The sequence below is a fragment of the Nerophis lumbriciformis genome, linkage group LG35 (genome assembly GCF_033978685.3).
Source record: "Nerophis lumbriciformis linkage group LG35, RoL_Nlum_v2.1, whole genome shotgun sequence".
In the NCBI taxonomy this organism is placed as follows: domain Eukaryota; kingdom Metazoa; phylum Chordata; class Actinopteri; order Syngnathiformes; family Syngnathidae; genus Nerophis; species Nerophis lumbriciformis.
In genome coordinates this window covers 15427501-15442755 of record NC_084582.2, presented here as the reverse complement: position 1 = coordinate 15442755, position 15255 = coordinate 15427501, and the positions used below count along the sequence as shown (strand labels likewise).

Genomic DNA, 15255 nt, shown 5'->3' with positions numbered 1-15255 from the left:
GCATTTCCTAGTTTTGTTGGCTCAATATGAGTCCAAAGAAAGCAATGGACAAGCGATGTGTGGTTTGAAACATCTAAGAAGTATCCACAGCTTTGTCGACACTGCCCTCCCCCACCTCCGGCATCCTTCTTGCACGCTAAAATAATTAACCAACAAGGTAAACAGAATTACATTTTTGAAATTCCTAATCATTGGTACAAGCTGGCTGTTAAAGTTAAGGAATTGATTTCAAACTGTTAGTGTACCACAGGGTTGAGTGTGTGTTTGTGTCGGCAGGGCGGCTGCATATAGAGCATAGTTCATCTAGTTCAGTGGTTCTTAACCTGGGTTCGATCGAACCCTAGGGGTTCGGTGAGTCGGGCTCAGGGGTTCGGCGGAGGTCAAGACACATCCGACTCATCGTGTAAATAAAAACTTCTCCCTATCGGCGTATTACGGATACAGCAACAGCAGAAGTCACACTGATTTGCAGGTGTGTAATTTGTTGTGAGTTTATGCCCTGTGTTGGTTTTGTTGTTTGAACAAGGTGATGTTCATGCACGGTTCATTTTGTGCACCAGTAAAAAAACATGGTAACACTTTAGTATGGGGAACATATTCACCATTAATTAGTTGCTTATTAACATGCAAATTAGTAACATATTGGCTCTTAACCAGACATTATTAAGTACTTATTAATGCCTTATTCGGCATGACCTTATTATAACCCTCACCCTCTAACCCTGGCCCTAACCCTCTAACCCTAACCCTAACCCAAACCAAATAACTCTAAACTAAGTCTTTGTTACTTAGAATATGTTCCCCTAGTGTCCAAAAAACTCTAAATTAAGTCTTTGTTACTTAGAATATGTTCCCCAAACTAAAGTGTTACCAAAAACACATAATAACTTTGTCTTGAATTTGAAAAAAAAAGGAGGGTTCGGTGATGCGCATATGAAACTGGTGGGGTTCGGTACCTCCAACAAGGTTAAGAACCACTGATCTAGTTGTTGACTTTGTTATTAAACAGAATGTTCGTTTGATATACAGTACTGTACAGTGCTTTGTATTGAGTTCAGTGTGTACAAACTTTGACTAAAATATGGACTTTTGACAAGGCTGAAAGCGATTATTTATGTTGACATTTTCTTCAGTATACAGCCTTTTCTATTTACGAACACTATTAAAGAACCAATTAAGTTCCGAAATCGAGGTTCCACTGTAGTTTGATATGCAAATTTAAGTTATTGAGCTTTTTCTTCTGGCACATTTTGGTATGAGGAAAGCCAAAAGTTTTAGTCTTCCAATATGTGTTTGGCAGATCCCACTCTTCCAACACAAGGCAAAACTGGAAAGATCCCCATGCACTCCTGTTATATGTCCTCATCTATTTCCTACAAATCGGCAGCTCTTGTTGGCCTTTTCTCCTAATGTCCCCTCTCTTCTACTCCTCCTCCTCCTCCTCCTCACATCATTCCTGCCACTTCATACCATTTTGGCTTTGCCCACCACCATTATGTCATTCTACAAGCTCCCCCTCTTTACTCTCTACACGGTGTCACCTCGCCACCTCAGGCTCTCGTTCTCAACAATACTCTCTGAAGGATTCTCTACCCCTCCGCTTGACTCACTCTGTCATGTTCTCATACTGATGCTGTGAACACACTTGAGTTGAATTGAGGCTCTTCAGGTTCAGAAAACAATTAACTTGGTTTTTAGTATTCAGTTTTTACAAACAAGGTGTTTGTTGATGAATGTTTGATGTAACTAAGCGGCCCTCTTTTGACTCTATGGCTGTTGCTGTGTTGCCAAATGCAACTGGACTGGAATAATACATCCATCTATCTATCTATCTATCTATCTATATATATATATATATATATATATATATATATATATATATATATATATATATATATATACATACATACATACAAATATACATATATGTATATATACAAGTATATATGAATATATATACATATATATGTATACATATATGTATACATACAAATATATATATATTTTTATACATATATGTATATATACACACATTCTTATTGTGCGGCACAAGCACTTCCACCGTGCTGCCATACATAAATAAATATATATATATATATATATATATATTTTTTTTTGTATATGGCAGCACGGTGAAATAAATATATATATATATATCTATATATATATATATATATATATATATATATATATATATATATATATATATATATATATATTTCACCGTGCTGCCATATACAAAAAAAAAAAAAAAAAAAAAAAAAAAAAAAAAAAAATATATATATATATATATATATATATATAATATATATATATATATATATATATATATATATATATATATATATATATAATATATAATATATATATATATATATATATATATATATATATATATATATTTATGTATGGCAGCACGGTGGAAGAGGCAGAGTGCTCGTGCCTGGGTTCAATTCCCGGGCTCGGGTTCTTTCTGTGTGGAGTTTGCATGTTCTCCCTGTGACTCTGTGGGTTCCCTCTGGGTACTCTGGCTTCCTCCCAGCTCCAAAGACATGCACCTAAAATATCAATACTAAAGTAGTATTTGCCATAAGAGGAGACCAGAGCGTAATGTTCTGCAAGTATCGTGGCCACTGATTGGCTGCCTCAGCGAGGCTGGTGTTGAAAAACATATTTAGAAGGTTGTAAAAAGTTTTTTATTTTATTTTATACAATTTTTTTTAGATTTTTAACTCTGAAAATATTTGATTTATAATTAATGATTTTTAATTTGCGGAAATTAATTTATCACATTAATGGCTGTAATGTTTATGAAGTTTATTTGCAACAGTGTCCGGAAAAAAAAATAGCAGTGACCTTTGTCTTTAAGATGTTATGGTTATGGTGTTAGTTTTATTTCGAACATGCATACAATTACAATATGATACATTACATATTTCCAGTTCCTCATTACAGCATGTACGAAAAGGAAGAAGCAGAACATATTTAATCCTATCCCTTTTTGTTTCAGAGCAATTTCTAACACATGTTTTGTACTCACCCTGTAACACAAATAGTGGATGAATAAATAAATTAGTAATCAAATGAATAAATAGATAACTGAGTAAGTAAGTACATAATATTGGATTCATGAATAAGCAATAACGATGTTCTCATAAATAAATAGCTAAGTAATTTATGATTCACATAATGAAATGAATAGGATTGTCTAATTTTTCAATAACGTTTATCAGGATATATTTTCTTTACACTTTGTAAACACTTTGAATTTGAACAGTTTGTTAAACTAGATCATATCAGTACATTGTTTGATTTCTTTGGAGCCTAACCCAGCTGCACATGGGCGGAAGGTATTTGATTTATTTATTATTGACATATTGCCAACTTATGTTGCATATTTTTATATGACATTTACAGTTCATTTTATCATCTATTATTACACCCAAAATAAGATGTTTTAACTTTTTCAATGTCTACTCTATTTGTATTTGAGTTTGGCTTTCTCTTCTACTGTGAATGAAAATATATTTTTTTGTTTTGCCGCAGATTTACAGATTTTTAGATTTGTTTTTGTTGAACCATCTCTTTGAGCTGTTCATTTCTTTTGTTATTATTTGTATACGCTTCTGTGTGTTCTCTTATGAACAAAACACAGCCGTGACGTCTGTGAATAATACTAATTTTAAGTCCTTTGTAACTCTAAAAATGTAGCTTATGAAGAGATTGAACAATTTTGGTCCCAGTATAAGATCCCTGGGGTATGCTATAAGATATATGTAGCATTGTAGACGTATGTTCGCCAAGCTTCACGTATTGCTTCCTGTTTGTTCAAGGGGAACTGCACTTTTTTTGGAATCGGACTAATTTAGTGCATGGACACATACTGAATGTATATCAAGTAAAACTGAAGTTTAGAACAATGCTGGAAAATATGCTGCATCCATACAATTTGTAATGTCTAGGTGCCGAATCAGTTTGATTCCACACTTAAATTCACCTTTTGTAAAACCACCCCTCCATAACATCCCATTTAAGCGGCCAGTCACTGCTATAGTTTAAGTCCATCTACAACTTTACTTGCTGACTCACCCATAATGTTGGTACTAAAGGAAACTGTTTCCCTCTCGCGACCATCGTTGTAGAAAGCCAAATGCCAGGCTCCAGCATCCAGGTACTGAACAAAAACAGCCTCATTGAGGACCACAGTTTGGATGCTCCTCCTTTCTCTGGGAGATTCCACCACGCTCCATTTCTCCTTCCCATCCAAGCGCTCCATGTAGTCGTACTGCAGGGGAACATGAGAGAAAAGGTAGTAAGAAAGTTCAGTGAATTCGCGATGGGTATTGTTAAATCCTTTTGTGTAGAAAGGCAAATAAAGATTAGTACAAGGACTAAGATTACTGCAGGTTACAGTAAATATAGCACAGAGCGCTTTACCGTGGAGCCCAGTGGGTACAGATTTAATGCTTTCTAAAGGCTTTAGTCAGTTCAGGAAGTGAGACGGTTATCTACAAATCAACATAGCTGTTAATTGCGTATTTTCAAGCTAATAGGAGGCCGTAAAAGTCACATTACTATGAGATTTAATTAAATGTAAATCATGGATTCAATTTGTGTTTTCCAGCAATGAGTCACAAATGATTTACAAAATGTCCCACGACTTAGGCGATCATTCTAATGGATGCTGCATGGGCAGGGCTAATTTAGCAGATCAAAACAGACATAGTGAATAAAAAGGCTATTTCTGGGACTTAAACATCACTACCAAGATGCTGCAGGGCTAGTGTCTACCATGGGAACTGTTTACCTGTGCATGGGAGGGTGGCAGGCCCTTGCGGATGTACACGCCAAACAAGGCATCCTTGCCCAAGGATATGTTGAACTTGAGGAACTGGGCTTGGCTGAGGTAAAGCAGGGACCTCCAAAACACTCCAGGTGGGACTTCTTGGGTGACTCGCCTCCCCACATCAATGTTGCCTGTGTCTATGCTGCTGTTCCGTCCCGCCCATGGTCCTGGTGCGAGGGGGAAAGAAACTGCATAATCTGTGATTATAGGCATTGATTGTCAGAATCAATAGTTAATCATCACAGTTTACAGACAAATAATCCGCTGATAGAAGTAATGGCGCAGTCAGGCACCATTAGCTATCTAACTGTTTATGTAGAGATAAAGGCCACCCCTTTCTATTCGCATAACAGGCGCCGTGTATAGGGCCCGTGATTCGTTTTTGTTGAAGAATTAATTAATTAATTAATCCATGTGAGTATTACTAGAATCAGTTGTTTTTGTAAGGTTTGCAAATACAATGTCATTAATGAATGACAAGGCGCTCTATATGACATTTTACAGCAAATTCATTCCTAGCCCCTTAACGCTCAATCATTGACAATAATATAATGGCAAAAACCTCCAAACATTCTTATTTCTCACAGACACACTCCAGCATACTGTGGGCAGAGCGGATTCGGCGCAGAATCTCTGCAGTCATCAGAGATTCCACATTCGCGCACACTTCCGGGTTGTTGTTTTCTGTAAAATTTCCATAAAACACTACATTTCCCACAATCCCTGCGTGTTATTTAGATTTTTCTACAGTGACGACAAGGAAGTGAAGATGCTCAACTTGCTTGTTTTGCAAAGCAGTCGGTGATATGTATGTATATGTAGGAGTATTCTCTGCGAGTCGAAAGCTTCAGATGTTTCTACATTTCCCACAATGCATTGCCGGTGGCCACATTGGTAGGCTTTGTTGGTAAACATGCTAATTGTTGCTGATCATTCATTCAGTGATTCTGATAGTACCAACGACCTATGCGATTGTCAACTGTCACTATCACCACGATCTAGGTGGGAGAGGTATTACTAGATTTGATCTAATTCCTAAGATTATTTCTGGACGGGGGCAAGCGGCTGAAAAGAAGAATGAATGGCGAAGGCGAGCGTGGATAACTGCAATCAACCAATCATGTGTGAAGTGCTATGGACAACTTTGTGTTTGTTCAGATCATTTCCATCCATCCATTTTTTACAGCTTGTCCCTCTTGGGGTCGCGGGGGATGCTGGAACCTATCTCAGTTGCATTCGGGCGGAAGACGGTGTACACCCTGGACAAGTCGCCATCTCATCGCAGGGTCAACACAGATAGACAGACACTCACACTCACACACTAGGGCCAATTTAGTGTTGCTCTTTATGACACAACTTATCCCCAGGTGCATGTCTTTGGAGGTGGGAGGAAGCCAGAGTACCCGTAGGGAATCCACGCAGTCACGGGGAGAACATGCAAACTCCACACAGAAAGACCCCAGGATCTAACCCAGGACATTCGTATTTTGAGGCAGATGCGCTAACCCCTGTTCCATCGTGCTGCCTTCAGATCATTTCATTTTAGGTACTTAAGAACATTTTGGAAGTAGAAATTATTCTAATAAAATAACAGCCCCACTTTGCATTAGCTTGATGTGCTTGGTCGAAGAACTTTGATATTAATTGTTTTGATAATGGATACTGTATTAAGCGACATGAGAACAGCATTCTCCAAATCCCGCCTTACTGTCACAGTGTGCTGAGATGGCCTTAGATTGTTTATCCGTGATTAACAAGGGTGTCAAACTTGGGTCGGATCATTTATGAGAGTGCATGACTCTAGCCTTGATGACACAATGTCCACTGGGTTTATACAGATAAACACAAACGGCACAAGCCCATCTGTAAACAAAGCGGTCATAGCTTTCTAGACTGTTTTAATTTTGAAAATCATTCAAGGTGTAAAATGGGCAGGGTTGAAAAACTAAGGAGTTCACAAAGTCCGGGTATGAAACATCAGGGAAGATGTTGTGGTCTCTGTTCCACTCAGACTTGTCGATCTGGTAAGGATTATTACACCCAATTGCGGATGTTTGTTCCTTATAATGACAAAGGGACTTCTTATCTAATGACTCACAGTATTTGTCCAACGTATCAAAGCCAATGGAATGCTTTTTCTCCCACAGAATAGTCTGGAAATATCACGTGTGCACTGCATAGAGTTATCATACCACCTACACTCGACCCTCAACAGTTCGCATATAGAGAAAACCGATCTACAGAGAATGCTATAGCAACGGTACTCCATTCCACACTTACACATCTGGAAAAGCCAATGAGCTATGTCAGGCTGCTTTTCATTGACTTCAGTGGTGCCTTTAACACCATTCTGTCGAGCAGACTGATTCCCAAGCTGCTGGAGTTAGGACTGTCTCAACAGATCTGTTACTGGATTAAGGACTTTCTAATGAACCGCCCTCAGAGAGTGAAGGTCGGACACCATATTTCCTCAACCCTCAGCGTCAGCATCGGTGCCCCACAGGGCTGTGTTTTGAGCCCCTTGCTTTTCAGTCTTTACACCCATGACTGTATTCCCATCCATCCTAGCAATTCCATCATCAAATTTGCGGATGATACTACAGTGGTGGGGCTCATCACAGAAGGGGACGAGACTGCCTATAGAGAAGAGGTGAAGGCACTGTCAGACCATTATGCAAAAAACAACCTCATTCTCAATCCCACAAAGACCAAGGAGCTGATTGTTGATTTCAGGAAAAAAAACACTGAGCTCATCCAGCCCATCTACATCATGGGAGAGGAGGTGGAAAGGGTCTCAGAGTGCAGGTTCCTGGGCGTGAACATCTCAAGCAACATGACCTGGAAAAGCAACACCACTGCACTCCAGAAAAAAGGTCAGCAAAGACTGTATTTTCTGAGACGGCTGAGGAAAATAGATCTGGTTGATAACCTGCTCCTGTCCTTCTATCGCTGCTCCGTTGAGTCAATACTGACCTACGGCATCTCCGTGTGGTTTTCTAGCTGCACGGTGGCAGAGAGAAAGAGATTACAGGGGGTCATAAACGCGGCCCAGAAGATCACTGCATGTCCTCTTACATCTCTAGAGGACCTGCATAAGAGACACTGCAACAGGAGAGCAAACAGCATCCTCAAGGACTCATCCCACCCAGGTCACCACTGGCTTGAACTCTTGCCCTCAGGGAGGCGTTATAAGACCATCAAAGCAAGGACAAATAGACTGAAAAACAGTTTCTATCCTAGAGCTGTTATTGCCCTAAACTCTGCACCTGAACTAGAGATGCGCGGTTTGCGGACACAACCGCGGAGTCCGCGGATTATCCGCGGATCGGGCGGATGAAATTTAAAAAAATAAGATTTTATCCGCTCGCGGGTCGGGTCGGGCGGATTAATTAGATATTTTTTTTTTTTTTTTTTTTTTGCTGGTGGCAGTTAAACCAATTGGGAAATATATATACATAGTTAAATGTTGTTACCCACATACGAAAAACAAGCAGGCACCTGCAGCATATGCCACAACAGAAGAAAAAAAAAAAAAAGAGATGGACACTTTTACGGAGCGGAGGGACGCCTCGCCGGGGTCCGGGACCGAGGCTCCTTCCCCCGAGAGGGCCCCACCGGGAGCCGTAGCTGAGGCGATCCGCGAGAAGGGCCCGACGCACGTCCAGGGTCACTACCGCGCCCACCGCACCGACACCCCGCCTCGTCCGCTTTCGCCGCGGCCGGCGTCACGCGCAGCAGGTAAGCAGCTTACCTGCCCGCCACCCCCGTGGCCGGGGGCTCGTAACATGGGTCACTCCGCGCGCTCCGCCCGCGCAGCTTACCTGCTTGCTCGCAAAATGATTATTAGCATTCAGACAGGTTAAAATGTTGCTAAAACCATCACTTTTCTATCAGTCACAGTGACTTTTCAAAACAAAAATATTACAGCAAAAATCATATGGGTTGATTGACATGTTTATTCTGTAAGCTAACTTCAATAGTTTGAAATTATTTTGACAGTTAATGCCAGTTATCCTGTCAACCTTTCACAAGACTTGAAAGTATAAATAGTATAAACATTTTTAACAGTATGTCGTGCTGTGAAATACAGCCGACAGGATGGCGCACCAAACACAAAGCAAGGCCATGCTGCAGGAGAACAAAGGACTTCTTTCATTTAAGGTTTGTGATAAACCATCAAACTCATTCGTTAAAAGGACTCTATAGTAATATAAAGCGAATTTTTCTGGACATTATCATGCAAGAAAAGTTTATTTTTGGGATCGCGATCACCGCGTAATGATTTTTAAAGGTTGCATTACATTATTAACTGTCCCATGTGATCAGCCAGTGCGATTGGAAGTCCATGCTCAATTATTGCCTCCGTAAATAAAACTTCGGCATTTATCACATCCAAAGAATCTGTTTGGGCGACGAAAAACGTTGAAAGTTTTCCACTTGTATCGCTAGCAACGGCATTAGACTTGTGTTTTTTTGTCCCAACGTGGTCTTTTACATCACTAATTCCTCCGTGTCCGATCGAAAAATCTTGTCTGCACAAGGTGCAATTCGCGTAGTTTTCATCCTTTTTTTTTTTTTTAAATTAATATTAGATATATAACAATGGGCGGATGGCGGGCGGATGCAGTTCTGATCAAACGTTACATCGGGTGGATGGCGGATGGTTGACGACTTTCTGCCGCGGTTGCGGATGAAATAAATTGCCTATCCGCGCATCTCTAACCTGAACACTCACCACTTTATTACTTGCTTACCTCTGATAAAGATCTACTGTGCAATATGTTTTTTTAAACATTTTTTTATGTTTTTAAATTTCAAATTGTTTTATTATTGTTGTTGTCTTAACACTATTTCATGTAGGTTTGTTTTAAAAGCACTGAGCTGGATTGCTGTCCAATTTCGTTGTTTCCATACAATGACAATAAAGCTATTCTGATTCTGATTCTGATTCTACACAATGACTCTTGGTGAGCAAAGCCTACCAATATGGCTGCCGTCAATGCATTGTGGGATATTTCAACAAAAAACTCAAAGCCTTCAATGGGGCTCGTCAGAGGCTGCTCCGGGCAAAATGTTGCAGCAAGTTCGACCAGGCATATCAACTGTGTCGAAAATGGTCTCAGAGGTGAGTAGTGGAAAACATTTAATTCATACACTGGCCTGATTTTAATTTCATGATATGCTTCGGTGGCAAAATGCAGATCACATGTAATGCAGGTCAATGTGAATCTGCGTGGTCATAACATTTGAGCTTCATGCATACAGCACTGACGGACGCCCGCCTCCGCCTTGAGTACACGTGGACCTCTAAGGATTACGTTCCACGGACAAATCCTAGTCAGAGTTGTGTCAGGGACATGTGCAACGTTTTGTTAAATGTGTTATTTTTTGCCAAAAACAAACTATTGAACTGTTTATTTCCCATCTTTTAGTACAAAACACGCATCAAATTCAATTCAAGTTTGATTTAAAAAGTAAAAAATCGTTTGACATAAAAGTGTGATTTTTCTTTTGTAATAGGGGAATATGGGCCTCAAATTAAAACTCTGCTTAGGGCCCCAATTTAGCCTGGGGCGGCCCTGGAAATAAATGTTATCTGTGACACATTGGTGCTGCATGGTACTTTTGAAATAAAGCTTTCGTTATCTGTGCCAAAATGTGAGGCTGTAGACAGAACAGACACCCAGGCAGAGTTGCAGCAACCAACAATCAGGTCACCATTGAACGGCGCTGTGTGCAAAATAGCAAAAAAAAGTAACATGGAGAAGGAACAAAAGCCGCATTAGACTTAGATGTTTGGGAACACAGTCCTTTCAGTGATAGAGTTTAGGCACAAAGCAGCAGCCCACAAGTAGTCCAGCTGCGTGAGTAAGTGAAACTAGAAAACCGCATGGGGGTCCTTAAAAGGATGAGATACAATGCAGTAAGGGCTGATGGGTAAGGTGCTGATGTTTTATTTGGCTGCTGACGTGGGATAATAAACCTACTCCAGCTCGCCATAACTCAGCAAAGTGTTTAAAAAGCTCATAGTGATAGCACAGCTCATATGGTGTCATAATTTCTGGGCATCTTTTAGATGGTGTGAGCACGTTTGGGCACAAAAATGTGTTATCCAGCAAAAAACTGTACATAAAAGCCTCAAGGACAAGGCTTGTATAGTGTGCAAATTTCTCGTCTTTATTCCTTTCTTTTTCGTCAAAACAAACGATAAAAACACACTTATACAGTTGTGCACTGCACTCTCTAAAAGCCCTAGATGTTATTGTCACATATGCATGTACAGTAGATGGCAGTATTGTCCTGTTTAAGAGTGTCACAACATTGCTGTTTACGGCAGACGAATTGCTTTACGGTAGACGAAAACGTGACTAAGTGTTGTTGTGTGTTGTTGCTGCGCTGGGAGGACGTTAATGAAACTGCCTAACAATAAACCCACATAAGAAACCAAGAACTCGCCCTCGATCATTCTACAGTTATAACGTGATTGGGCAGGCACGCTGTTTATATTGTGGGAAAGCGGACGTGAAAACAGGCTGTCGACACGTCACTCAGGTCCGCATGGAGCTGGAGGGGGCGTGGCCTCCAGCTCCGCCGGAATTTCGGGAGATTTTCGGGAGAAAATTTGTCCCGGGAGGTTTTCGGGAGAGGCGCTGAATTTCGGGAGTCTCCCGGAAAATCCGGGAGGGTTGGCAAGTATGTTCGTAGTATCCACTGATGATAATCCTATATGTATCAGCTAAAGTCTACGTTGCACACCGAAGTAAAGGAAAATATGACAGATTTAGAATCATATTCAAGTGAATAATGACAGTTTATATGATTATTTACATTTCTATTCTGGCCACTAAATATTGAAATGTTGTCACTTTTTTGTCAAACATTCTTGTCAAACGGGGCAGCACGGTGGTACAGGGGTTAGTGCATCTGCCTCACAATACGAAGGTCCTGAGTAGTCTTGGGTTCAATCCCGGGCTCGGGATCTTTCTGTGTGGAGTTTGCATGTCCTCCCCGTAACTGCGTGGGTTCCCTCCGGGTACTCCGGCTTCCTCCCACCTCCAAAGACATGCACCTGGGGATAGGTTGATTGGCAACACTAAATTGGCCCTAGTGTGTGGATGTGAGTGTGAATGTTGTCTGTCTATCTGTGTTGGCCCTGCGATGAGGTGGCGACTTGTCCAGGGTGTACCCCGCCTTACGCCCGATTGTAGCTGAGATAGGCTCCAACGCCCCCCGCGACCCCAAAGGGAATAAGCGGTAGAAAATGGATGGATGGATGGATTCTTGTCAAACTTTTTCTTTTAAAAAGTCAAGATAGGCTCCAGCACCCCCTGCAACCCTATAAGGGACAAACGGTAGAAATATTTATTTTGGATGGATGGATGGATGGAAAAAACGAATTTGAAGATTTTCCATCTGTTTCAAAAAGCTGCTTTCGACCTAATCAATGCAACAATTAGATTTTTGCCGCAAGTAAACAAATATACTAAGTATGTGAGCATGGTACAGCGACGTTGGGTTTGGTGTGGGATGGGTGGCCCTTTAGGAGTCTTGCGTATGGGGCCCCAGAAAGATATACTGTCCTTTATTTTCTGAATTGAGACTGAAGACTAGTTGGATGCATTTTCCTACGTTTTTCCTTGCATTGTGCTTATTGCTGCAGCGAAGGTTGCTGCTGTTTCTGAAGTGTGTTGTGGTTCGTACCTCTGCCTCCAGAAGGCAGTGTGGCCACATCGCTGTTAACAGGCAGGCCTGTCCCCAGTCCGTTGTTTAACACGGGGCCATCGGACGGCTTCAGCTGCCACGTCAAACCCAGCAAGTTGATCGCTGCACACAAGGGAGAGCAAGATGAGAGTGGGCGAACATGTGACATCATGACATGAACAATACACTGTCTATAGCGTTTGGCGTGGTAACAGTCACACTTGAAAGCTCATCACGCAATGGAAGTCCCAGGGCCGACCCTCTAAGTACAGTCTGTCATTTACGCGACCACGAGCGCAGCTTCCAGAGGAAGCTGTTTTTAATCTGTCAATTTAAAAAAGATGCAGTTAACTCAGTGGAGCTCAAAGCACAAAAGTAAACCTGAGGAAAGTCTTACAAAACTGACAGCAAAACTACAAAAAAAAAAGTAATCTTTTTTTGCAGTTTTCTTCCTCTATACTTCAACTGCTTGCAATCGTCTTTCAAGCTGTCAGCATCTCCTGCTTTTATTTGGGAGCCTTTACACTGCCTTGCAGACAGCAGGTGACAGATTGCTCTCTGAAGAGCTCACTCTTTGACTCTCCTTCCCTTGTCCTCCTCTTTTCCTCCCCAAGTTCTATTATTGTCTGCTGCTGGAACAGGACTGTGTTTGTGCCTCACGCTCTCTCCCTCATACTTCATCTTCTTACTCAGAACTTTATTAGAGACGAATAAAGTCCCTGAGATGAACAATCTCATTTTCAATGGCTTCCTTCAATACAAAAAGCAATTAGTGCAGTAACAAAACTGTATCAGCATTAATATAGAGTATATGAGTCAAAAGATTAGGTAGACCTCCTGCAATCGATCCCATAAAAAAGATGGTAAAACTCAGAATTGATTGTTACAGACACGGCCATAACCACTTGGAGACCCACTGAGAACAATGAAATGAGACAAAATTGCTATGTTATGAAAACGGGTAGGATTAAATAAGCTCAGCTTCTTCCTACTCTTTTTCAGGCGTGCTGTAATGAAACAACTGGAAATATGTGATGCATCGTATGCATGTTCGAAATGAACTGAAACTGAACTGAATTTATATCCTAGGCTTTTTTATAAAAGACAAAGTCTTAAAAGTTTAGATAAAATGAATGTTGCTGTCAAAGTTCAATATGAAAGCTGTTTGAATCAAATTGTGAATGTGTTTCACAACCTACACCCCCTTGCAAAAATGCTAAATGGGTCATTCCACCTGGTAGCGGCAAACCCCGCATGGAAACACTTCACTGGACACTCAACACAGATGTCAGGACGTCACTAACACCCACCTTTAGGAATTCACACAGCACCAATATTTGGAAAACAGCACATAAGCACATAACTGTAGTGCTCTCAAGGACCCTTGATTATGGTTGGAAACAGTGGTATCAGTAGGTTTTAAGGGGACAGGGGAGGCTCAACAGTAGATGCACTATAACTATAATATTTTCATAATAATAATATATTATTATGATTGTTTATTATCCACTGATCAATGTTCCCTCTAATTTTTCATGTGTGTAAGCAAACGCAGAAACTCCCTGAGCATTCAGTGGAGCACATGTAAGCAACACCAGACGTGCACAGCAGCACACCTGTCCCAAACCTGACTAAATAACAAGTTAAATGTTTTATTATTATAAACAAAAGGACAGCAGTAATGTCCATTACATTATTTTCTAATACACGTGTTTTGGCCCACTTACAATGACGATAACAAGAAATATTGTTTTTCATGAGCTGTGTACTAGTATTGTACTTCTGGGTGGGGGTCCTGCTTTGGAAATAATTTGTACCTCTTTCACATATCGCATTTAGTTCCCATTAAAACATTCACATGTTGCACAATGAGACGTAAGCTTGCAATCATGTGCACATTCATTTCTGTTTGTAAAATATATACTTTTATTAGTATTTATTTAATATAATAACAGCATTTCATGATTAATATTTGTAAATTGAGATTCTTAATAAATGACACTTGAATAAGCACATTTTATTATTATTTTATAGTGTAACGACCTAGAATTACACAATATGTGTGCTGTTGGAGTTCTCTTTTTGTGTGGCTGCAAATGCATCACTGGCTAAGTGCCATATGTGCATGTGTTGGCGCAAGTGAGAAAGAGCGAGCGGCTGCTGTTGATATGACGGATGACAAAATTGGTTTTGGTCGGGTTTGTATGGCAGAAAAAGACCGGTTTTGCTAGATGGAAATGTTGTATGGTCATGTGTTTATGGCCGACAATTAAGAGTTTTGTTCAATAAAGTGATCGATGGATGTCATGTCCTCCTTAAAGCGTCTCGACAGTTGTACAATAATTGAACAATGATGACGAAAACTGTTTTCTCTGTTGTGGCCGCTAGCCAGTTACATTGAAAATTGTTATGCGCTTATTTTTTTATTTGATTTTGTGCGTGGCATAGATTTGCCGTGTGCAGAGAACGCGTGAGCAATGCGCAATTGCACAGGCGCACACCTTAGAGCAGTGGTTCTTTACCTTGTTGGAGGTACCGAACCCCATTAGTTTCATATGCACATTCACCGAACCCTTCTTTAGTGAAATATAAAATGTATTTTTTTTTTCAAATTCAAGACAAAGTTATATGCTTTTGGTAACACTTGAGAATGGGGAACATATTCTAAGTGACAAATACTTAATTTAAAGTTATTTGGACACGAGGGG

At 40.4% G+C, this 15255-nt stretch overlaps 1 protein-coding gene across 5 annotated transcripts in view; it reads right to left on the bottom strand.

The window, feature by feature from the left end:
- Positions 1-15255, bottom strand: part of tenm2a (teneurin transmembrane protein 2a) — a 737482-nt gene that overhangs the window by 97314 nt on the left and 624913 nt on the right. For 3 of the 5 annotated variants that reach the window (XM_061928107.2, XM_061928109.2, XM_061928111.2), the window contains 3 exons: positions 12548-12670; positions 4808-5034; positions 4090-4285 (listed from right to left, as the gene is read on the bottom strand). In XM_061928107.2, coding sequence (XP_061784091.2) covers positions 4090-4285; positions 4808-5034; positions 12548-12670 — 546 coding nt within the window. The remainder of the gene's footprint in view (positions 1-4089; positions 4286-4807; positions 5035-12547; positions 12671-15255) is intronic. The other 2 variants (XM_061928108.2, XM_061928110.2) reach the window with 1 other exon arrangement.